We start from the raw sequence: 25,118 nt of genomic DNA, 5'->3' as shown, positions 1-25,118 counted from the left end.
CTGAGGGCAAGATGGACGATATCCAACACTGCAGAGATGGAGAGAAAGAGGGTGAGGGTAGAGATGGATGCAAAGAGAGACAAATGAGAGAGTGAGTTGAATTGTGGTATGGCATGGTTAAGGAAAAATAGGTGGAAAAAAGTTACATTAAAAAATATCTGTTTATGAAACAGTGAAATATGCAATCAGGGACCTTTTTTAGCTATGCTGTGGCTTCAGGGATGGTGGTGGTGGTCTGTAGGTTGGTCCACATTTCTCTCCAGACTTGAAATATCTCAACAACTATTGAATGGATAGCCTTGAAATTTGGCACCCACATTAATGCCCCCCCATCATGACGATTATAATAATTTTGGTGTTCCTAGCTTCTCATCTAGTGTGTTCAGTACTCTGGTTTATCAAAACTAAAGACATTCCCATCAGCCTCTAACCTTACGCAATAATCCATCTTTCTAGGGTTAGGGTCAATCTTTGCATTTCTGGTTAAACTACAGTGGTACCAGACCAATTGGCGTCCTTTGAGGAAGTACTGAATAGGGATGTCACGATACCATAAATATACTAGTCAGTACCAATACCAGTGAAATTCACAATTCTCAATACCCATTTCAATAATACAGTACAAAAATAATAATGTCTGCTGTTAAATCTGTGGCATTTAACAGCAGACTACATTACTTGTAGGCGCATATGCTGCCCCGTCGGGTCCAGAAGAATTGCATCCCTGGTATTTAGAGTACTGAAAGATTCAGAAATTTGGCATCGACATGGTACCGAAGTATCGGTTCTCTAGATATAGGACTGGCATCTACAGGGATGGGCGCAACGCTGCTAGCAACTAGAGAGAGAGTTGTTTTCGCTCTTCTCCCAACTGGCTTCAGGAAGAGTTTGACTACATTTAACAGTTTGTTGATCTGATTGGTTGAAGTTTGCCTGTGACGGTGATAGAAAGAGTGATAGGTGACAGAAACTAAACCAAAATACTTGAGGGAATGAGGGAATTATTCATGGTCCACCAGAACTCAACATGAGTTGCAGCTAACAGCAGCACGCCATACTCCTCTCCTTTCTCTACTCTCACCTTTGACAATCTGATATTAGATAAGACCCACCTTCTTGAAACTTGGCAACCAATCAAAAATGATAAGTGACAACCTGTGATCGTGACATTCCTGAGCATCTTGGCATTTAGCCCCAAGCACCGCTGTGTTTACAGCCTCACAGAGCCACTGGCATGGATGTAGACTTTTAGGCTTATCTATAGTATACTTAAGTTCTGTTTAAGGTACCACCAATGGAGGGGGGGAAGTTGTGTGAGAGGTTAAGAATGGAGGGAGACAAAAGATAGAGATTGTGTTGTGGTGAACATGGCCAGTTTGACTATAAAGCACTTATTTATCTGTAAAGAGGAAGGTACACACGCCTTCTTTGTTTTTCTCTCTAAGGCTAACCGTGCCTGTCACTTTCAGTTCATAGAGATGTCTATTAGCTTTACTCATGGCCGCTATGGAAGATTTTAAATGTAATAAAATAAGTTGCATTTCTGATAGAGATAATATTAAAGCGAATAAGCCCTGTACTGAACAGAGACTAATCATATGCACACATTTTGTCCAACAAGATAATCTCCACAACACACTTCTTTAAAATCATATTCGAACAACTCAAGCATTTGATATTGTTGATGAAATTTTCAGTGAATCAAATTCTCTGAGGCAGTCGGTGTGTGTCGGAGAGGAGGCAACGTCTGCTTGTCTGCTCTGATTTGAATGAAGACCAGATGAATACTTATAGCCATTATATCTGAACAGACTGTGTCACAGATAGGTTGTGACACTCTATGATGTAAGGTAACATTTAATCTAAAGAGAACAAGATCACTGTGTCAGGGAGATGCCAGCTCAAGCTCGTCTGCACAATATTGAAAATCTGTTTTCTCACACAATATAAACAAAAAGCAACAAATGAGATATTAGCAGATGTAACTTACAGAATGTTGTTTTACATAATGTATAACATTGCAAAGCTTATATGGGCAACAAAGCTTATTGCCTGAAGAAATCCAGGGGAGAGCAATGTAAAGGGAACACTATGGTATGACAGTGTCCACATCTGATTGGGCAATTCAGTTTTTTTTGTTTGTTTTTTTCATCTAAGGATGTCATCTTTGCTCTCTGCAGATATACTTGATTTCCCTCTACTGCTAGAGCACAATACACATTTCATCACACAAACTGACTACTTTTACCACACATTGCAAATTAAAGAGGCACTGTTTTACTCATTTAAAGCTGCACTAATCAACATTTTATATTCACAATCAATCAAATGACTATGTTTAGTAGGGTTAGTAGGGTCTGGTAGTGACAAGCCCACAAAGAATTATTGCTTAACCCTACAGTTCCCCTCAGCTCTATAAAGCATTTTAGCATCTTTCAGCTAATTGTGTTTGTCCGCTCTTACCATTTAACTCTGCAGCAGACAGCTGTTTTCAACAGAAAAAAACACTAACTGCCAAAGAGCAGACAGATAAAGTTAGCTACTAGCTGGTGCCTAAATAGCCAGAGTCTGTCGAGAGCAAACCAGAACTAAAAGGAGAGGGAATGACGGACAAAAAATTGTCAGATTGACATAAACAAATGAATGCTAATGTTACTCTGTGTCTTATGTGTAAATAGGGAAATGTTTGTTAACATGTTCACATATCAGCTTTATAAGACGATAAGACAAAGCTATGAAAGCCTTAAAGAACACACATGCCACTTGCCCAAGCCCATAACATCAGGCCAAAGATTAAAAAGACAAAGGATTTGGGCACCCTTGTAGCTTAAATATATATATATATATATATATATATATAGATGTGATATATATATATATATATATATATATATATATTCTATTTCTTTTGTTTTTTAAGAAAGAAAGATGAGGATTTACAACGATGGATGAAGAATAGAATGATGCTCTTCAGTAAAGAGGAGAAACAATGGCTGAGGGGGAGAAAGATAGATAAAGACCAAGAGAAGCCTGCCATGGAGTGGTCCATAGATGCCAGAGCTGCTCAGGATTGTAGCCTCTGAAAAGCATAGAAGTGATAGCAGCTGTTTGGTCTCCTAATCAAGGTACACTAGGCCTTCTCCAAACACACTGATGTAAAGCTGATGAAAATTTTGACAGTGCCACATAGATGACAAAGAAGAAGCAAATGCACCCACTAACATGAGCCCATACACCTACACACCGCAGGCCTCCCTAATGAATGCCCGAATCTGCTGTGATCTTTGAATTCATTTGGCTTCATGGATACAAGATGCAGGATGATGACATAATTGTGAAAACCTCTTCCATGCAAATGACATTGTGTCTGCGGTGATTGTGGTACTTATGCTTGTTTGTGGGGTGTCTTATTTTCCCTTTTGTGTGTGTTTACGCAGGTATGAGGCAGCAGAATGACCGTGGTACTCAGTATCGTTCAGCCATTTACACATCCAACCCCACTCAACAGGAGCTTGCATTGAAGAGCAAAATGGCCTTCCAGCAGGTATAATACCTGCACACACATCACAACGTTTCATTATGACATTTACTCAAGCATGGTGTCACATATAACCAAACCATGTGTGAAGTTAGAAATTTGCAGCAGAGCATCGGTTGAAAAGGTGTTAAAAGATGCAAATAATGGTTAACATTTTTTGTAATTTTCTGTTCCGCGTTGAGGCGTAACTTAAGACATGTTGCCACAGCTTCACACACATCTTTCCTGTTAAAAGGACTACAGATGTGCTGTAACTTTCTATAGTGTGGTTGTTTTTTTGTTCATTGTATCATGTCAGTCACAAAATGAGAATTATCAGAGGAAACAAAACATTATTTTGTCATCATTTCAGATAACTTTTTTTGGCCGTTAAGAAGAGCTGTAGCTGTAGTTTGGTGTCGTCCCAGTTATTTGAATAACAATTTAAAGCAAGTCTCTGGAGTGGTGACCTTTTAGAGTTTGATGCTGTTTTGTTAAGCAAAGCCACCACTGTTAAGTGGATCCCCATCTATATCCAATCGGTGACACCCTCTTTCCTGAACTGAAAGAGAGGAAGAGGGTCGATAGGTCATCAAAACTAATTTCTAAAGCTCGTCCTTTCAGTGACACACGCGTCCCCTTTTGTTCTCTTATCCATCTGTCCGTCCATCCATCCATTAGTCCATCTATCCGTTGATCCCTGCATCCGCTTGGTTTGTTTGCCTCTTCGCTCTCTAAATGGTATTCATGGACAAGCTGGTAGGGGGCAGAGGGGAGCAAATTATGATCGTCATGGTTACTTGGTGCTCCCGGGGTCAGTAGTCACAGGCCACGGGGCTGCCATGTTGCCACGGCAACAACCTCCCAACCTTGGCCTTGTGCTGGGGTCAGAGGTGAGAGAGGAGTGGCAGCTGGGACCAGGAAGGTGGTGAATTGGGGGGGAGGAAAAGCAGGAAAAGCGCAGTCAGATCAGAGGGCCATGACAGGCTATCAACTGACGGTGACCCCACACACACACGAACGCATCACCCAGGTTTATAGGCGGTGCATCGCAGTCTTAACAAACATAAAACCGCAACTGGTGTGGGACAATGAGATGAGGAGTTTAATTTATAAGGAGTGTATATTGAAAAAAGCATGGAGAGGAATGCACAGACTTTACAGTGTTTACCATGACTACATTGTGCGTCTGCCCCATTTCTGATACCGTGGCGGCAGAAATTTAACAGCGGCGGGCCACCGCTCCAAAATCAACATAGAGGAAACATTGCTTTATACATGCATCGCCCAAAGCTTGATGGGAAATGCACAGCCAAAATATAGTGATTATCAAGGAGTGTAAGCCAATATACCAACAATATAATTCCATTACAACTAAGCAAACTTCATCTGACGAAGCTCATGTGACATGGAAAAAAGTTTCAGAGCAGCAACTAAATGGACCTTGAACAACTTCTCCTACGTCTTCTTCTTCTTCTCCTCCTCCTCCTTCTCCAATATAATGATTGTGCCATAAGCCTGTGAATAAATGGGGAGAAAGCAAAACAGCCAAGAGTTCACTGGGTTAATATTACAGCACAAAAAGGCTATTATATCAAGCATTATCTTCTTGTCACCTCCATACTAGGGAAGGCTAGGAACCGTAACCCAGTTTACAGCAGACACACCCATTTACTAACATTCAGAGGAGAAACAGCACTCAGACACTTCGCTTGTTCTCCCCTTCTCTCTCCCCACCAACGCTGCTGACACCACCGATCTGTCAACCACTTCAGTGGCACCCCAGTTTCATCTGAGGGCCACTGGGACACATAGCTTCTCAAAGCAGCTGACACGCTCTGAACCAAAATGGCAGCTTCCTGCCCCTGAAATGGTTGCCTTGCCGCATTGATGCTGAGTCTCAAGAGCGCCTGGCTTGAAAATGGCATCCATACAGAGGAAGGGCTTGCTGTGTGTGTCCGTCTGCACGTGTGAGGTTGTGTGAGTGTGTGTTTTATCCTAAAAGGCCAATTCTCTTTTTTAAGGAGAAGTGGGTGCATGTTCGGTAGAGTGACAAGAGAGAGTGGGTGGAGGCGATCTAAGACGATCAGAGATAAGACAGGCATCACAAAATCCAGATTCCACCCCACTGCCAGTCCATGACTCACACACACACTCACATGTACGTACAGACACACACAGACATACATTTGGCACATACACGCACAGCCCAATGAATAATTAACCCATACGAAGAGTCTCTTCTGCAGGGCTTTCAGTTTCTTAACTTCAGCATTGGGGGGTGAGGGGGTGGGGGTGAGGCAGAAAAGCTTGTTTAAGCACGGGAGCTGAGAGGGGGAGGAGAGGGAGGGGGAAGGGAGAGGGGAGAGGAGAAGGGGGTTCTCTATAATGAAATTTGAAATTTGCAGAACATCAAAGGCTTCTGTAGCCAAGCCGCTGTGGCAGCAGAGCAGAGAGGAGGAGTGCATCTCTTTTCTCTCCCTCTGTCTCTCTCTCTCTCTCTCTCTCTCTCTCTCTCTCTCTCTCTCTCTCTCTCTCTCTCTCTCTCTCTCCCTCCCTCCATCCCTCCCTCTCTGCTAAAATGTGTCTCCCCAGAGCTGGGTGGGGGGGTAGGGGTGAGCGGAGGGTGAGAGAGAAGGGATGGGAAGAGTTGATTAGGAGGAGAGTGCAGGGTGGTGGTGGGGGTGGGTTAGAGATGGGTTAGGTTTTGGAGAGAAAAATGGAAGAACGGGGGTTCTATATATGTATGTGTGTGTGTGTGTGTGTGTGTGTGTGTGTGTGTGTGTGTGTGTGTGTGTGTGTGTGTGAGTGAGAGAGAGAGAGAGACACAGAGAGAGAGGGGAGAGTGTGTGCATGTATGAACAATAGGTTTTATCAAGCCAGCTTGAATATTGCATGTGTATGCGCACATGGATGTGTGTAGGGCCTTGGAGGGGTGAGTGTGCCCTCTGATAAGGCATCCTAACTTAATGAGCTTGAAAGGGGGGAGGCGGGGGTGTTCGGATGATGGTTGGGGAAAAAAGGGGGGATCGTTTGGGGCTGGAAGTCTTGAGGAGAAGCTCGAGGGTTGTTAAAACGGGGCACAGCATGTCACACAAGCTCACATCTCTCATTTTGGAAAGTCTTCAAAAGTCAGATTTACCCTTCCAACTACTCCCCAGCTTTCCCGTGCTATAGTCTGAAAATCGGCATCTATATTTTTTGCTTTGTGCTGCGGTAATCGATAGCAACAAGACGTCTTTCTCGTGCAACCACAAGACAGTATTGGCTAAGATATAACAGTTAATAGAAAATTGTTAGTGGTATATTCGGCACAAATAACTTTTAATTGCCAGAAGGTAAATGCTCATCCCTCCAGTGAGATATTGTCTAAGCACTGCAGCTGAAAGCCGATCACTTTTCACAAGAATGCAGGGATGATCTTCTGCGTTTTTCGGTCTTCAGATGTTGAGCTACTTGTTGTCTGACCTTAAAAAAAAACAAAACAACAACAACAACAACAACAAAAAACGTAGGAGCGCGCACCGCCTCGCTCCGAGACTGAAGTGTGTGCATCCTCTCTCCCTCTCAAAATGTAGGAGTGTTGGCTTCCTCGCTCACAAAATGTAGGAGCGCTCGCTGAAGATTAGAGCCCAGCTAAAATGGATGCCTGACCCCGGCTGAGAAAGAGAAAGAGAGAGATGAACGGGGGCAGAAAGGGCAGGGCATCCTCCGTGCATAGACAGACAAACAGAGGGAATATACATCTTTTAACTCACACGCGCAGTATTGTAGATGGGTGTTTTACATATATGGTATTTTACAGAACCTCACAAGAACAAGAAGCATAATGTACTCCTCTTTCATAATCTCTGTCTTTCAGGCTGATAATCTTCCATGCTCTCCTCCTTTACTTCACTCCACTTCTCCGTGTGTGTCTCTGCACCATCTCTGTGTCTCTCCCTGTTCTGTCTTTCTTCTTGGTCCTCTCTCCATCACTCCAGCTCTGTCTTTCTCCCTGAGGTCATTGGGGGCAAGCGTGGTACTGCGGACTAGTCAATAAGAATCATGTCAGGCTATTTCATGTGTTTTCAGGCAGAGTCACAGCTATTAGCAGTGTACCGCAGAGCAGCTTTGCTGTATTTAAATTTTTGTGATGTTGAGGAGCTTTTTATGCTCCGGCGTTCAGGTGTGCGGCTGCCGTCAACGTAACATTGGCTTTAGATCTCAGCCAATGAGATCAAGTGTTTTGTGGGGATGTACAAACCATTTGTTGTCTTTGGTCTTTATGTTCTCAGGAGCAGTAGGGGAAAGTAACTCTTGGACATTTAAGTGCTTTTAAGTACAAATTTGAGGTGCTTATTCTTAATGTATTTTTTATTTTATTCATTCATTTCAAAGGGAGTCTTTATTTTTTGGCAGCTGAAGTCACTAGTTAGTAGTAAAGGCTAATAGCTTCACATATATATGACCAGTTAAATATTGGAATATTATAGATTAAAATGCCCAGCAGTATATGAGGTGTTTCAAATTATCATCTAGACCAGCCACAACATTAAATTCTGTATACACAGTTATGCATCAATAATGATAATCCCTAATAACCTAATAGCAACATAACACCTTTTCTAGGTGTCATTCAGTGGCCTAATGAGTACTTTCACATTTGATAAACAGTACCTTTGTACTTTAAACATTTTAAATTAATGTAGGACTTAATACTTGTAATGCAGTACTTTCACATTGCAGTTTTTTTTTAAAAGTAAAATTAAATTAAATCAATACATCTTGCACCACTGCTAAGTCATTATATGTACATTATAAAAATTATTTGGCATACTTAATTATGGTAATGCCAATTAAGCACATTTCAATTTGAGACTGAGATGAGGACACCAAGTAAAATTAATAAAACGATAGAGATGAGTAGCCAGAGAAATGGTAAATAGTGCTAACGACACACCAGTAACAGGAGTGGACTAAGGGATGATTACATAAATCACCAAATTGAGGTCATAGCCCTCTTCAAATGTCTTCGCCATGAGTCATCGAGTGTCACAAACTCTATGTCAATGCGCGTCTCTTCCCAACCACTCTGCAGCCGTAGGCCTTCCGAGGGAAAAAAACAGAGAGAGACAAGTGGGGTAGGAAGAGAGGAGAGAGTACATTTTCCTCCTCCTCCTCTTCCTCCTCCACCTCCACCCCTCTCTCGGGGTGTCACGTCCTATTTGTGTCCCGGGGCCGTCTCTCTGGCGATGGTGATGGCGAGGGGCTCTCTCGCTTGGCTGGAGAGCAGGGAGGACTTGGTAGCACGAAGCGGTGGTCTGTGCTCACATGGGAGAGAGAGAAAAAGAGAGAGAATCAGCAATAGAGGGAGATGGGGAGAGAGAGAGAGAGAGAGAGAGAGAGAGAGAGAGATGCACCCGTTCAGCCATGTCTTTGACAGGGGAGTCTTTCCGACAGGCGTGAAGAAAGGAAGGGCTGACTGGGCTGAGTGAGCTCAGCCCTTGACACACACACAGACACACACACACACATACACACACACAAACATGCTTTTGTCACTTACGAGGACATTGCATTAACTTACATTCATTCCATGGCGATTTAACCTTACATTAACCATTAGCAGTACATGCCAAACCCCAGCCCAAACCAAAAAGACAGTCTTTACTCTAAATTATAAAGGTTTACCTTGTGGGGACTCACTTTTTGTTGTCAAATGGGAAGTGAGTCCCCATAACGTGGCTGTGTGTCGTGATTTTTGTCCCCACAGTCATACAAATAAACACACACACTGAACTACACCTGACGTGTCCGGTATTCATGAGCCTCTGTTTTCAAGCCTTACACACACAAACGTAGATGAACACATTTGTCACCCTCTATGCAGCCATCGTTTAAACATCCTCATCAACAGCATCGAAATGCTCAACTTGAGGTCATCTAGTTTGCTCTTCCTCTCTTGAATTTTCTCTCCTCCATCTTTTTACCTTCCACATTCTTCCCTCCATTCCTCAGCTGCTGTTGCTGCTGCAGTGAGAGAGAGAGAGTGAAGCCACATAAGGTTATACACAGTGGCGTAACGCCATGCATTCTGATTTATAGATCTAAAATGGCCGCCGTGTTGTGACTGCTGTAGAGGGCTGGATGGAGAGCGAGGAAGTCATGCGGGGATGTCAGGGCGGGGGTGTATGTTTGCCCAGAATAGCAGACCTTTTCTTGGACATTGTGTTCTCCTCACATGAAGCATCCTCTGCCCCGGAGGGTTTGCTACTACAGTGGTTTGGTGATGATGACTGATTAATTAGGCCATGATGTACAAAGCTCCACGCTTGTGTCGGCCGGTTTACAATGCTGTTGGACAGGCAAAATGGGTTCTCCTGTGTCAGACTGCACACATTGTGCATTTGTAAGGTAAATACGTCCATGCTTGTGAGGTGGGTGTTCTGTGTTGAGGGGCTGCGTTGTGCTGTAGTTTGGTTTGTGGACGTTGGGTCCTTCCTGCAGGGAGATTAGAGCCCTCACATTGTAGCGGCAGCCACTGAGGACTTAGAGGTCAGCTGCTGCCTCAGCCTCTCTGTGGGGCGCAGAGCTTTGATTTACTGACTCCACTGCATCACCTCCAGCACACGCACGCACGCACGCACGCACACCCACACACGCACACACGCACACACACACACACACACACACACACACACACACACACACACACACACACACACACACACAGCTTGTACCACACTGCCTCCATGTGGATAACATTATATACTACCCTGCTGCCCTTCACTGACATTATTCCCTTTAATAGATTAGTGGTGATATTTTTTTATATCACATGCACAATGATATATATATATATATATATATATATATATAATGAAAAATTATAATGATTATGAGACAATGAGCTGATACCTGCTCCAAACAATTGAAAAGTTGGGTGATAATTCTTTGTGTGAGTTAAATCACCACGAGCAACTGCTTTTTTACATCACAAATCATTTGATCCATTGAATATATAAAATGTGGATTATTGCAGCTTTAAGATGGCGACTCCATCTTGGAACAGGTGCCAGCTCACAAACTCTACATTGTCATGTCCGAGGATTAAACTGAAAGCTATGTCTTTGGAACAGGAAGAGCTTAACAGTCCAACAACAGAAAAGCGGATGTAGTCTTTTTAGAAGCTTTAGTAAGACATTTTGAGACACTTGTCCCCATGGAATAACCGCTAAGAATTCAAGCTGACCACAGCCTTCATAAAGGGAGCAAGCTACAAACTTTAACAGGCAATTTTAAAGTTTTATCGCCACTTCTTTAAATTCTCCAGCAGCATACATGACAGTATCACGTGGGGAGACTGGACGTATGCAGAAGCCGATAAGAACAGGTTGAGCTAGGGTGGAATACATTCAGCTTCTGTTTCATGGCGCTTGCTGAACCCTGCCAATTGACGCCCCCATAAAGCAAAGCTCCTCAGTGCACACTGTTCTGAGGTGTAGCACACTACATGCAAAGCTACTTGTTGCCCGCAGACAGCCCCAGTGTACCTCAAACTTGTTGTTTTGTCAGCTCTCAGGAGCACTGATCTAGAGAGGACTGAGTGCTTGTATTATTAGATAGAGAAAACCACTCAGCACAGCATGTATTTCATATATCTGTCAGCAGTGTTTAGTGTGTGTGTGTGTATGTGTGTCTATGTGAACCAGTGCACTCTTTTTAGTGTGTTTGAAGCCTTCTCTCAAGGTGTTTAGAAAAGTGTAAGTATGAAAGTGTCTTAAGGAGTTCTCAAAGAGAGCGGATACTCTTTGATGCTTTTTCCCACAGAGAGAGCCACAGAGGCAAGCTGCACTACAAAAAGAAAAAAGACGCTCCTTTCTTCTGTCACTCAATAACCTGGCTTTTCTCATTGAGGAGCAGAAACTCTTTACTGTATTAGTGAGAGGTATTAAAAGTTCACATTCAATACACTACAGAGTAAAACAACCATTTAAGACGTGTTCATTTTGAGGAAGTTGGAAAAAAAGGGAGAAAGTAGAGTTGAATGTATGTCATGACTGCGGTGATAGAAACAGAATCTGAACAAATGAAGATGCTGCATACGGGGAATGTTTTCCTCACAGAGAATTTTTAGTGATCTGCTGTTGAACAAGGAGGCCAGTAGCTGTGCACATTGAACTTGACTGAATATCATCCTCAACTTTAAGAAAGAAGACTTTAACCTCATAATGATAATCATTTCATTGTGTGTGATATGCATAAAAATGGGTTTATTTATATTTATTCTTGCCTGCTGCATTATTGTGTAGGGGAGTTTCAGCAATTACCTAAATTATCTGAAAAAACATACATGTCACACACATACACGCTTGTCTTAATTTGTAAAATAACTAATTGTATAGTACGATTGTCATTCATTTTTGGTAGTATAATCACAAGACAGTAATAATAGTAACTATTGTGGGTTATGTGTTTGTCTCTAGGAGCTGGATAAAAAAGGCTACAGTGCTATCACTACAGAGATCAAGGAGGGGCATAAGTTCTACTACGCTGAGGACCACCACCAGCAGTACCTGAAGAAGGTACCTAAAGGCTACTGTGGCCTCAAAGGAACCGGCGTCTCTTGTCCCATTGGCGCCGGGAAGGATGAACTTTGACCGATGTGTGGTGAGAAAGATGAGGTGCTGTGTTATTTACCATCCTTAATCTTGCTTTTTTTTGTAACTATCTGATAGACTGGTTAAATATATGCATTTCAGGTGTATCTATCAGTAGTTTTTAACATAATATCTTATAACTTAGATTGCAAATACATTACCAAGGCTCAGGGAATTTAGTGAATATAGTGTCTGCACCAAAAAAGTGCTTTTAATAAGATACAAAAATGCATAAAAACAGCATTTAGGAGACAGCCCAGTAGCTCACCTGGTAGAGTAAATATAAAGGCTAAGGCCTTACACAGTGGCCCAGGTTCAAATCCTGCCCCAAGCCCATTCCCCTCTCTCTACTGTCACTATCCAACAAATCAAAGTAAAAAAATAACAGTATATCAAAAGACAGCGAGGAGGAACTTGATTTTTAAGTTATCAGCTGTATCAGTGTCTGTTGCAGCAACAGTCAGTTTCCATAAGGTGGGGCTATTTCTCAAAAAAACACTAGAGCTCCAGCAGAATGTTTTTATTGCATCCTTCAATGTGACACAGTGTGTAATAAACCATGTGAAAACTTTGTCTTCCAAAGTTGGTTGATTGGAAGAAAATCAACCAACATGAATGGATTTACAGTCCAGCAACCTTTTCTCACCCATTTTAAAGCCAGAACACTCCAGAGAGCTCAGGTATTACTGTTAAAATTCTTAAATGCAGAATTGAATGACAATGAGAAGCTTAGTAACAAGGCAATCTTGAATTTAATGCAATCTTATTATTTTCATTTTACTGTGAATACGTAATGTAAATGAATAAAGACGGACTGAGCACTGCCTTATTTTCTTTCTCACTGTGAAAATTAATAAAAAACATCTCCAACCTTTTGTTTATGTACCGTGCATGTGTTTGTGTAAGCATACGTTGGCGTGTTCATGCATGCATGTGTCTGCCCATGTAGCTATATATATCTATTTCAAAGATAAGTCACTGTAGAATATTTGTCCCCTTCTCTGCCCCATTTGAGAAGGGACACACCATACCAAAGAGGGACAAATGTGTATGACTCACCATGAGACACACAGATACACACACTCATTTATTGCAGAATGAGGCACTTGAGGCACTCATGTATGCAATATGATACACACTTTGCTTAAACCCTCGCCCCACTTCCCGCAAACACATAATTATGTGTAAAAGTCCTTTTATACATCATATAATTGCATATCATAGAGAGCAATTACTGAATAAGCATTGTGTGCAGTACATTTTCTTAATTATCAAACACACTTACCTGAAAGTCTATTTAAAAATGAAAATCACACTCATCTTTGCACTCCAAAATATAGAGATGGTATCTAGAAAAAGCTTTTTGGTCGACCGCAGTAGTGTGATTCACCCGCTCTCGTTTTTCCCCCTCCCTCTCTGCTATCTTTCTTTCTCTGTCTGTGTGTATGTGTCACATCCTGACACCTGTGTGTAGGTGTGGACCAGGGCACAGGTGCAGGTGCAACCTCTCAGGGCCTATTTTAGTATTGGGACAGATATTTTTTGCATGTGTCTGCATGCAGCAGCCGTGTGTGTGTGTGTGTGTGTTTGTCGGGGCATGTGAAGCTGTGGCTTGCTTGATCGAACCGCGCTGAGTGGTATGTGGTTGGGCCAGCTAGCTGTTTTCCAGCGCCCGCCTATATTTTTGCATGCTGTTCTGTTTTGTGAAGTGTGTGAGAGGAGATAACCTTTTAATAAAGTGATCTTCATTTCCTCGGTTTTGAAGAGAGGATGGCGTGAAAGCTTTAATCGCACGGTGAAATCAGTTTTTCCACCATCTGCAACGATGTCTGACTTCAACGAGAGATGCCTCAGTGAACCGCGGCATGATTCTGTTTATTTCTGCCACATTACAGAGAAGGAGTTATAGCAAACTATGGTTATAAGTCCATTATATGCAGGAAGAGATTCAGATTTGCTGTGGAAAATTACCACCTTTAATGCAGACACATTAAAATGAGTGACATTTAGAAGTAGCTGCGTGATTAAGTGTATGTTTTCTGCGTATTCCTTTGTAATAGATTAAAATGGGGCATGGAAATGCATGGTACTCTCATATACGCATCCATACACAAACACAGTGAGGCAGGGCAGGACAGGAACCAGGCTGTGTGTGCCCTTCAGACAGAGCCTATTGTCTGCAGATGGGCCTTTAATGGCCCCACAGCTGGCCACAAAGAGCATACCGCTCCAGCTCGCTGCTATGCCTCTCACTGGCCTATACTCAGTCACCCTGAAGAGAGGAGGCAGCTCACAGGCACACCAACACCACTGTGTGCATGCATTTGAGACCTCATTCTATTATACTCCTAAAAGCATGTTTTGTGTTTATTTTCCTTTCCTCCTTGTCACATTCTTTCAAACTCCATAAAGAGAAATCCTCGCCCCGATCGTTTGAAGAAAAGAATAGGTTTGCAAAAATGCGTGGCACCGTGGAAGAGTGGGCTGAGACGGAGAGAGAGAGAGAGAGAGAGAGGTGCTGGTTGTTTATCAGAAGTACTCTACACTCTTACCCACACATGTACACACATGCACACGCACACAAATACAAACACACGTCCCAACCACTACCTCTAACTCCGTCCTGTACTGCCGCCTAATGCAAAAGGCAGCGCCCACGCAAAAGAAACAAACACACCAGAAAGACACCTTGCAGAGACGTGCACCCACACAAATTTCTTGCACTCTCATATGCTCTCTATTGTGTCCTCCTTTCACAGCTTTTCATTTATCTTCCTCTTGACAGCTTTAATAGATCTTGCCATATGTATATACAGCACTGTGTATGTATACATCATTGATAATAGCATTGTTTTATACCATTTCCTCTTTAGATGCTGTGCCGCTAAATAATTTGTTTCTGTAGACACCAACACGGCATTGTTTGGTGAGCTGTATAAATAGAACAATAGCAGAGAGTATTCTGGTGATGTCCTACCAGCTGGAGAATTGTTGTGCCTTCTTGTCCTGTTCCTCACATAATTACTTTTCTAGATTGTAGAGGTAGTAGGCACACAATTGGATATGTGTGTGTGGGTGTGTGTATTTTCCGCTGCATGTGTGATAGCAGAGGGAAAACAGAGCTTGCTTTTCTATATGGCCTGCACATTTCTCTCGTGATGTTATGAGAGTTGTGTGCAGGGTTTTGCAGATGCCAGATGTGTTTGCATCCCTCCCTTGCTCTCCCTTCCCCTCCCTCTGGTTCCTGCATGGGCGCAGGGTCTCAATCAGAGCATCAGGGCTCCAGGAACCGGAGCACAGCAGTCTCTCTGTGCTGCCCAGAGAAGTGCAGCCTTGTCTGGGTCAGTGCATCTGCAGCCTGGGGGCGAGCCGGGGGAAGAGGGCAAACCCTGGTGCCCCCTGCATGCTGGTTTTACTCGAGGTCTTCTCTGTTGGCACAGCCTGACCCCTGAACTCTGGGGGAGAAACACAAGCTTATATAGTTGATCTGCACGTAGCCAGAGAAACTTGTGATTCTGAGTCAAGCACAGGTGATGATGACACATTAGAACATTTAAACAAACTGTTATCTCAAACAGGTTAGTTTGGTGTAGCAATACCTTTATTAAAAAGATAAACAAAAAAGGCGAGCTCACACATGCTCACATATACACAGGCGTGCGTTCTTTCACATAGAGAAAATGTCACAAGCCTGTTCCTCCTTTCCAGTGGGAATAGCAATGGGTTAAGGGTGGGGGGTGCAGGGCAGCACGTGCTGCAGGGCCTAGTTGGCTTGCTAACTGGCCCACTGGCTTTCTGGCTGACGGCCCACACTGTGACACTCTGCACCTGGGAGCTTGTGTGTTGTCAGCCATGCTAGCTAGCTCAAGCTACCACCACATGACACACAGGAAACACAGAAATAACTGCTGAGTGTCTTCAGCATAGTAACCACTTACTGGGGGTGTGCTGCTGACAGAAAGGGGTTGATGAGAGGGGTTAAAGGAAAGTAGAAGACAGAGGAATACTGGTTGGAATGGGACTGGCTGATAGCATTAGGGAGTAAGAATAGAAAACTGGAAAGGAAAGTGAAACACAAAGATGCTAAGGCACTTGCACCTGCACTGTGTTGTGTTATCGGAAGATTCCCCGGCCTTGATACAGACACTGTGTTCAACTATATGATGCATTTATGTATTCACTGAAAGTATATCCTGTTTATCACTACAAAGAGGGTTGAGCAACAGTGAAAGATTGACATTTAACAGCTGAGGTGTAACAGTTACATTTCCAAAACATCTCTTATGTTCATTATCTGGCTTTATCTGCTCTGTCCATCTGCGCCTTGAGTCATCTGAGCCTCACCTCGCACAGGTGTGTGTGAGAGAGAGCATTCTGTAACGATATCAGCAAGCACTTGATTAGAGCTCAGCACAGGAAAGTGTTGTGCAACATTTGGGCTTTCAGGTGGTGATGTGCTGATGTGTCACCAATCTGAGGCAAGAGGACAGAATCAGGACACACGCACGCACACAGTTTGCTTTGCAGCATGCACAGACCATGTTTTCTGCGCATGCCACAGATAGCTCATTTCTGCCAGCAGTGCAGATTGAATCTTGTTGTGTTCAGTTTTCGGGATAAGAGCCAACGTGACAAGGTGGCACCATGGCGGTATCATCTGTTTCTATATATGTTTCTGTTAAAGATGTGAAGGAAACGGGTAGATGGAGGGAGAAAAAAAGAGAAGGGAGGAGAGATGGTGCTGGCTGCAGCAGGAGGAAGCTGGGTCTGATGCTTCTCCATGCAGCTGCTCCCAAACACCCACACTCTTCCTGTTGGAGTATGTGTGTTTGTGTATGTGTGTTAAATTTTGAGTATAGAGTGTCTTACTTCCACATAGGGAAAGGAAGAACCTGTACTGTTGCAACACACAAATCTTAAAACTTTTTACTCACTTAGTGCTGATTTAATTATTTTATGTTATTGCATTATATTGAATATATGTAATAATATTGAAGTGCGTGCCATACTATGCTAAGTGGTGAAAAGTGGATTTCCAAAGAGGCAAAAAAAGATACAATTTTAAACATTGCGCTGGACAGATCAATCACATACGATCAAACAGAAAACTGGCTTAGAACAAAAAGAGTTCAGTGGTGTAGCTTGAAAACTCTTGAGAAGTACAACTTCAGGTATCCTACAGAAGTCACAGTCTAAAATAGCTGAAGTAGGTTTCTCCTGCCTGGCTGAGGCCCTCTGTGTCTTTTCAAAGAAACACTGGCCTCAAAAAACATCCGCTGGTGGAAACACAGGCCTGACAGTCAGTGAATGGAAAGGTTTGAGGTAAGAATGTGGCCACACTGAGGTGTCAGCAGGGTGTGCGATTGCGTACCTGTGACTGTGTGTACTTGCATTTATATGCATGTTTGAGGCGGTCTTAAGTTTCCATCACAGTGAAATGCTGCCACGTTGCTGTTGTAACTGACTGGTTGGTTTGCTTCACCTTTGTATCTGTTCAGGTTGACCTCTGACATGCTTGTTCTCTACAGATAGTCAGTTTGTGCCATGTATAAGCATTCACCTTCAACTTCTGCTTCTGTTTAAAATGTGAGAAAGTAATGAAAAATGAAGCAGTTCCATAGAAGAAATATATCAACAATATGACGCAGGCTTGAGTAAACGCAAAATATAATCAAATGTGTTGTTAATGACATTACATTTTGCTCATGTAATGTAATAATATCAAGCAATTACCAACTAAAGCCAGTTTTAACTGCATTTGCTTGATCAGTGATGTAATTTCTAAGTGAACAGGCCAACTGCAAACTAATTAATGGCTGAAAGAGGAGAGTTTGCTTTACAGTCAAATCAACATAAAGTCAACAAATTTAACAGAACTAAACTAAACACACATTTGTCATTAGGATAACACTGTCAGCTCAGCTGTTACTGTGTATCCAGATATGTAGACCATAGCCAGCGTGTCAACTGATAGCGTGTCACATGTTGCCCGACAATTGAGATATCACATTGGATTGGGATACTGTAATGACTGGAGGTTCCTCTTTTGTATTGTTCTGTTCTGTGGCAGGATACAGTACATCTGCTTCACACTCCATAATGATGGGGGAACAGCACGTGTTCAGCACCAAAACTGTGTGATGGACTATTACATTACAGTGGTGCCAGTTCAAAGTGGATTGCTATTATTGAAGGAAATTAGAGTTTTTGGCAAATTACAGAACAGGATTTCCTCCAAAATCTTTGGGGTGATTTTTTTTATTTTATTTTAAGTTGCACATTTTGTTGGTAATTCCTGATGTTGAAAGTGACCCGATCCCAAAAGGACGTAAAAGTTTGAAATAAATGTCAAATGTATTTCAACTTAAGTATATTTACTTACTGTTCATTGTTGTCAGTGCTGTAAGTTGTCAAAAATAGAGCTGAAAAAAATTGTCAATTAGTTGATCAGAAGAAAAGAGTACAGAAGAGTTTGATGCTGTCTTTGTGATGTGAGCTAAATATTTTGGGTTTTTATGTCTCCTGGTCAGACTAACAAGGAGGTTGAAGAAGTCACTTTGGGCTTTAGAAAATTATGATTGACATTTTATAGGCAAAACAATTAATCAAGAAAATAATTGTCAGCTTAACTGATTATAAAAATGATGATGAGTTGTAGCCCTAGTTAAATATTAGACATATTTTTTTTTATTATGTTACATGGCGGTGTACATTTCATGTCACTGTATTATTGCTGTTTCTTGAAAGAATTAAGTACTTCTGTACTGGCCAACTTCCCCAAGATTCAGATGTCAGAGGAATACTTCATTTTGAGAGATGTACAGTATATTTTGTGTAACGATGTTTAAGAAGAACGAACATCTGTGATGGCTACCAACACATTCTGATTCACCACCCATTCTCTGAAATCTCACATTAACATAACCTCTGATGACAAATACGTCCTCTTCCTCTCCAGCCTCCTCTTCTCCTCTTCTACTTTTACTTATCTGTCTTTGTCTTGCTCACCGCTTCTCCGTCTGTCACACTCTTTCCCCCTTCTTCTCCTGGGGCCGTGTGAGATGAGTACAAGACAGGGGAGAGTGTGAGCTGTGGTGAGCCACAGACCAAAATAACTGGTACTTTTTTTATAAAAACACATGTGCATCCACCCACACATAAAGTCACACATGTGTGCACAGTCACACACACTCACACAGACACACAGAGGTCCCTTTTACTTGAGGATCCCTAGAGAGAGTTGTAGTTGGATATATTTTGGCCGTGCCAGAGGAGATTGTGTGTTGATATCCAGTGCTGGAAATGGACCTATACGGAGAGTGAAATAGGCCATGTGTGGGTGCTGTTTATCAGTTAAGAAATTCTAACTTTTGTCAACTGTCTGAACTCAAGTTGAAACTAGAACATAATGTTTCAGAGATAAAGCAATTGTTTCATTCTTTCAGTTTCTACCTTTTTTCCCTACAATCAGCTGCAAGATACTTCTCTCCATCTGTGTCTCACTTTCTCTCTCTGGTGACAGATCCTGCAACCTCCCTATCAAGCTGGCATAGTGGCATCATTCTAAAACTGGTATTAGGCATTTCCTGCTGCGTCCGTTGGCGGGTGTGTGTGTGTGTGTGTGTGTGTGTGTGTGTGTGTGTGTGTGTGTGTGTGTGTGTGTGTGTGTGTGTGTGTGTGTGTGTGTGTGTGTCAGTGTGTGCGTGTGTGTGTCGGGGCGGAACGCACCTGGTCCGCGCAGCTGTGGGGATCCTAGCAGGGGGGAGAGAGAGAGATAGAGGAAGGAGAGAAAGAGAGAGGGATGGGAGGAGGCGAAAAGGGGGCCCTGTGTGTGCTGTACTGGGGACCTGATGAGTTCAAATAGAAAGGAAAAAAAAAGGAAAAATAGAGGGACGCGATTTCTAGGCACAGTAGCTTAGAAGCGAGCATGAGTTTACACTGTATTCACAATCTTTAAAGTTTGCTGGAACTTCCCTTTTAAAAGCAGTTTTTCTGTCTATGACAATCAGTCTGTGAAAGACCGATTTGTAAGTTTCTGCATCAGCCACATGTGACAGGAATCAGTGTGCTTGGTTTATTTTCTCTGGTAAAGATGTTAATGTCAAATGTTATTATTAATTTGTCTCAAGACAGGAAATAAAGTGCATGTAAAACCACAATAAAGTATATCTAAAGCTTCACCTGCACAATGCTTCACCCAGTTGGTGGTTGTTTCAAAATACCTCATGTGAAAGTAATTCTGTTGTGGTTTAAATGCAGCCAATTTACACATTTCTGACAATCATCGTTTGTGTGCCCAGTTTCCATCCGTCTATTCCTGAGTCCCAAATACATAACTATCAGTCTGTAGGATGCAGTTCCTCTGATCTTCTGCAGAGGGGGCAAGGAATCTGGGAACAAAAGAATGGAAGAGCAGTGATTGAAAGATTTCACAGTGCAGATTTTTAAATGTGAGCAAATAGGGCAACGATAAGAGGAAACCACGTAGGAACCCACACTATGAGGAAAAAAAACAAATGTGTCTATCAGGCTTTTTCATTCAAAGTGCACAGAGCTCCTCCAGGATGTAACGAGAGCACAGATGTGCTCATATGCACACACACTATTTCACAGCTGGACGACCAAAGGGCAGTAAGCACTGCGAAGGTCAAATGACCAGGTCAAAGGTCAAGCCACAGAGAACTCCAATAGAAGGAAAGGGGAGCACGAGGGCATCAAGCACACGAAATTCTCACCCTCACACACATTTATTAAAATCATCATCCAACACTGTTGCAACTCTTGAGCCTTTGCTCCAGATGGACAAAGGAGGAAGAGAATGTCAGTCTTTCTGCAGTTTGGCCTGAAGTTAAAGGCTGAACACACACACGCACGCACGCATGCACACACATGCACACACTGACTCTGAAACAGTATGTCAGTCAGACTTGTGGTCATTTGATAAGAAGCCAAGCCGGACAACTTGGGTCAACATCAAAGCAGCAACTGAGTAGATCCATTTCCAATACGTTTCCCCTTGTTCTTTAGAGGTAAGCGATTAAAAATCAAAGTTTTGACATATTATATAGTATAGTGTCAAATTTTATTTTATTTTACTTACAATGTTCTCTGAATATGTGTTTGGTCACTCCAAAGGCTATAATATGTAACATTTCTGCATTAAAATGTCTAAAAATGCTATATATTTTGTTAAGTTTTGTACTAACATCCTAAATTTTTCCAACAATGTTAAAACTGTATGTGTAAAATCAGTCATTTTATTCACCATTCGCCTGTAAATGCTGTCATATCCCCTTTGCACATGCATCAGCACTGTGGTTGTCTGACAGAAGCTGTCATAAAGTGACTTTTTATCCAGTTTTAAGCCACGTTGTAATACACTTTTTAGATGAAGGTCGTTTTTACCTATATATTTTAACCAGATGAAGGATTTCAGTCATCGGTCGTCTGAGTCTTTAGTTGTCAGAGGAACAAGCTGAACTAACGTTAGCAGTATCTCTGCTGGTAGGCCCTTCAGGATGTCCGAACACTGATTTTGAACATTTCTCTGATCCCATGATCCCACCCTTATTCACAACTTCATTAAATATTTTTTGGGTTTTTTTTGATGTAAGAGACCCCATAGCGGCAGAAATGACATGTTGGTATGTTTAAGTCTTAAATATACTGTAGATTTTAGTATTTTTTTTCTTTGAAGTGAGACTAAAGAGAGATTAAATAACAACAGCAATCTTACTCTTACTTACAAATTTAAAGTTAAAGTCATAGGCCATTGAACATACCCTTGTTCAATTCACCACACTCCTGCAATTGTCACTTGTAGCCACTGTGACTGCTGTTAAGTGAAAGTTACATTGTCTCATTTTAACTGGTCTGTAAGTTCTTAATAACTGTATAATATATATATATATATATATATATATATATATATATATATATATATATATTATATAACTGTATGAACTACTAACTGTGGCCTTATTCTGTGTTTTCTAATCCTCACAGGAAATCCAGAATAGCTGCTTCTTAATAATATTCAGGAGATGTTGGGTCACAGCAGGTGAAATGAAACAAGTCTTAATTGCCTCGAAGTGACCGGGCTAATGCATGACACATTGGTGTGCTGGTAAGTGCTCTAATTACAGCAAAGTGGATTTAGCAGCTATTTCAAAATGCCCAATCGCTACCCAATGTGACCTTTGAATAGATAGACATTTTGTGTCATTTTGTGTGAGCGGAGTGTGTGGAACGGGGTTGGTTATTGGTGTTTCTTCATGTGGCAGTAAAGATAATATGAACAGTCTATTTTGAGAGTGACAAGTATATGAAATTGAGTTACAGAAGATTTGTGGTCTCGTATATGAGGAGAACAGCCAAGACATCAGGGGGGAAATTTCCTGAGAGCGGTCTTGTGATCTGTGTGAACATTTTTCCTTTGGGTTTCCTAGCTTTTATGTTCATTCCTATATCCCTGAGAAGGACTTATAAATACTTGCCATGGTCCTTTATACACATTTGCACTTGTATATACTGAATGTATATAAGCTAGGGTTAGTTTAACAACTGCATCCAATTCAAACCTCCTACTATCACCAACAACAGCCAGGCATTCACACGTTTGTCTAATTAAATAAACTAATTAAATATGATTGTTTTTTATGGCAGCAAACTGTGAAAGCTGCACTCTTTTCCCGTAACTTAAAGCAATAACACTTGAAACCACTAAAATCTCATCTTTCCTCCACTTATCAAACAGCTACGTTGTTGTTCAGTTTGTTATTTTTACTTCAAATTACCTGTACCGCACTCACACACACACCATCTTATCAGTAGATTAAGATATGCTAACTAACGTGCACGGTCAACGATGCATGTTACTGACCCCTGAGTTCAATTAGCCCCGGCATGCAGCCTAATTTCACAGCGTGACCCCAGCTGCTGCACAGACACACTCACACAGAGAAACCAGTGCAACTCCTTTAAATGTCTATCTGTATCCACCGGTGATCTATGTGTTCTTTGAAGGAAGCACCAGCGAGGGGGTGGAAGGAGGGGACCGGGTGAGCGAACGCAGGACCTCGAATGGATGACAGAGAGCGGGGGTGAGGAGGAGGAGAGATGCAGTATGGGACAAGAGGTGAGGAAGGTGACTTTGTATCCACGGTGATTGATGGATGTTCACATACAGAGATAGTATCTTTAGAGGCTAGATGACCCCCGACCCAACCCATAAGGCCTTACGCGAAGACAACAACTCCAACATTTGTTTTGAAACTGAAAGAGAGGTAGAGAGAGGTCATGAGGCAGAGCGTGTTTGTGAAGGACAAGAGACTAGTCTCAACAATAACTAAAGAGAGACACTACCAGCAGGCTGACCTTCCATGAGCTCCCTTTTTTCTCTGTACCTATATTTCTATAGAAATTTTTCGAGGAGCTCCTATTGCTGTATGTCTACATCACTATTCATTTAAGTTCAGATCTATGTTTTCCTACAAGATGAAATTATTTTTGCAAGAAAGCAGCAGAAATCATACAAACATAGACATAATCAAAACACAGTAAGACAGTTGAAGACATTATAGGTCCAGGTGTTACATTGAGGAGGATCTATTTGCAGAAATGGAATGTAATATTTATAGATATGTGTTCATGTCAGTATATTCACCTGAATATAGGAATCGTTGTGTTTTCATTACCTCACAATGAGCGACAGGTCACTTTCGCCCAGGAAGAGTAGCTGTTGCGCTCATAAAAACTAATGGAGATCTAATTAAATAAACAAATCTTATATATAGCATAATATCTTGCCACAGAAAATGATTATAATGATTTCATAGGTGTCATTCCTATTCTGTTGTAAGGTTGTAGTCGATTTTAGCTCACATGCAGTAATATAAACACAAATAAAGGCATAGTTTTGCAAACAGATGTGGTCTTTGAAATTAGGCAAAAGTAAGCAATTGCATGAAGCCACAGAGGCCAAAGGGATCCAACAAAACACAGAAATAACAGGTAATATAAGCTTGTGGGGAGGAGAGGAAAAAGGAGGTACAGAGAGAAGCCCTCTGCCCTCTCTGTCTCCAGCCAGTCTACACCAACATCTGGAGCTCACATCAGCCTTCCTCAGAGACTGGCACTGCCGGAGAGAGGGATGAGAGGAGGGAAAGAGAAAATAAAAAAGAGGAGAAGAAAGGTATAGAAGTAAAAAAAAAATGGAGGGGCAAAAAAAAGAAAAGAAATATCAGATGTGGAAAAAAAATGTAAGGGTCTAAACCTTTATATAAATTCTCTCCCAATATGATTCAGATTCAAGATAGAGCTAAACAATAACTGTGTTTGTGTTCATACATCTGTGTTTGTGGTGGGGTGTGTGTGTGTTCTGCTGATATTTTTCCAGTGATCATCTTCAGTGCATAGCAAAGAGCGCATGAACGCTGGTTAGCTTCTGTGGCGAAACACTGTGTGGCAGGAAACAGAAGAACCTGTGATCTCTGCAAAAACACTAATGGAAAACCTCACCCAGATAGAAAACGTGGGTGTGTGTGTGTGCATAAAAGCACAAGTTTGTGTTTACATGCGTGCATTTGAAGACCTGCATGTCAGTTGCAAGTTGTCAGAATTATGATTGTTCCGAAGACTGTACTCTATGTTCTCTTAAAGAGGAATAAATGCAATGTACATCTGTTTTTGCAGCAATTAACTCGAGAACCACAGACTTTCCTTTACAGATAACAAGTGAGACTTCCCTTTGAAATGTGCAAACACAACAGACAAGAAAAAAACCCTAACCTTTTCACAGCTTTTTCTAACTGCTTTTTAAAACCTGTTTTCAAAAACGTGAGCTATATTTGGTCTAACTGCTGACTTTATGTTATATATAAGATTTTTAAAAATGTCATCAATTTCTTGTTCTTTTTGTTTACCGCTCAATTGTTCACAGTCTTGTTGTGGCAAAAATG

At 41.8% G+C, this 25,118-nt stretch overlaps 1 protein-coding gene and 1 long non-coding RNA gene across 2 annotated transcripts in view; both read left to right on the top strand.

Annotated features, from left to right (window-relative positions):
• Positions 1 to 13,034, top strand: part of msrab (methionine sulfoxide reductase Ab) — a 31,169-nt gene extending 18,135 nt beyond the window's left edge. Inside the window, exons 5-6 of the mRNA XM_051385855.1 lie at positions 3,438 to 3,544; positions 11,986 to 13,034. Of these exons, the coding sequence (XP_051241815.1) occupies positions 3,438 to 3,544; positions 11,986 to 12,159 (281 nt within the window). The 3' untranslated portion in view covers positions 12,160 to 13,034. The remainder of the gene's footprint in view (positions 1 to 3,437; positions 3,545 to 11,985) is intronic.
• A 3,087-nt stretch (positions 13,035 to 16,121) lies between these two features.
• LOC127355277 (uncharacterized) lies at positions 16,122 to 23,296 on the top strand. The gene is made up of 3 exons (XR_007881725.1): positions 16,122 to 21,188; positions 22,165 to 22,285; positions 23,185 to 23,296. It is a non-coding gene; the product is annotated as an uncharacterized LOC127355277 (long non-coding RNA).
• Positions 23,297 to 25,118: the final 1,822 nt, after the last annotated feature.

This window comes from Dicentrarchus labrax, unplaced genomic scaffold, assembly GCF_905237075.1.
Source record: "Dicentrarchus labrax unplaced genomic scaffold, dlabrax2021, whole genome shotgun sequence".
In the NCBI taxonomy this organism is placed as follows: Eukaryota; Metazoa; Chordata; class Actinopteri; family Moronidae; genus Dicentrarchus; species Dicentrarchus labrax.
The sequence above is the reverse complement of the archived record's forward strand: the minus strand, read 5'-3'. Positions and strand labels throughout refer to the sequence as shown.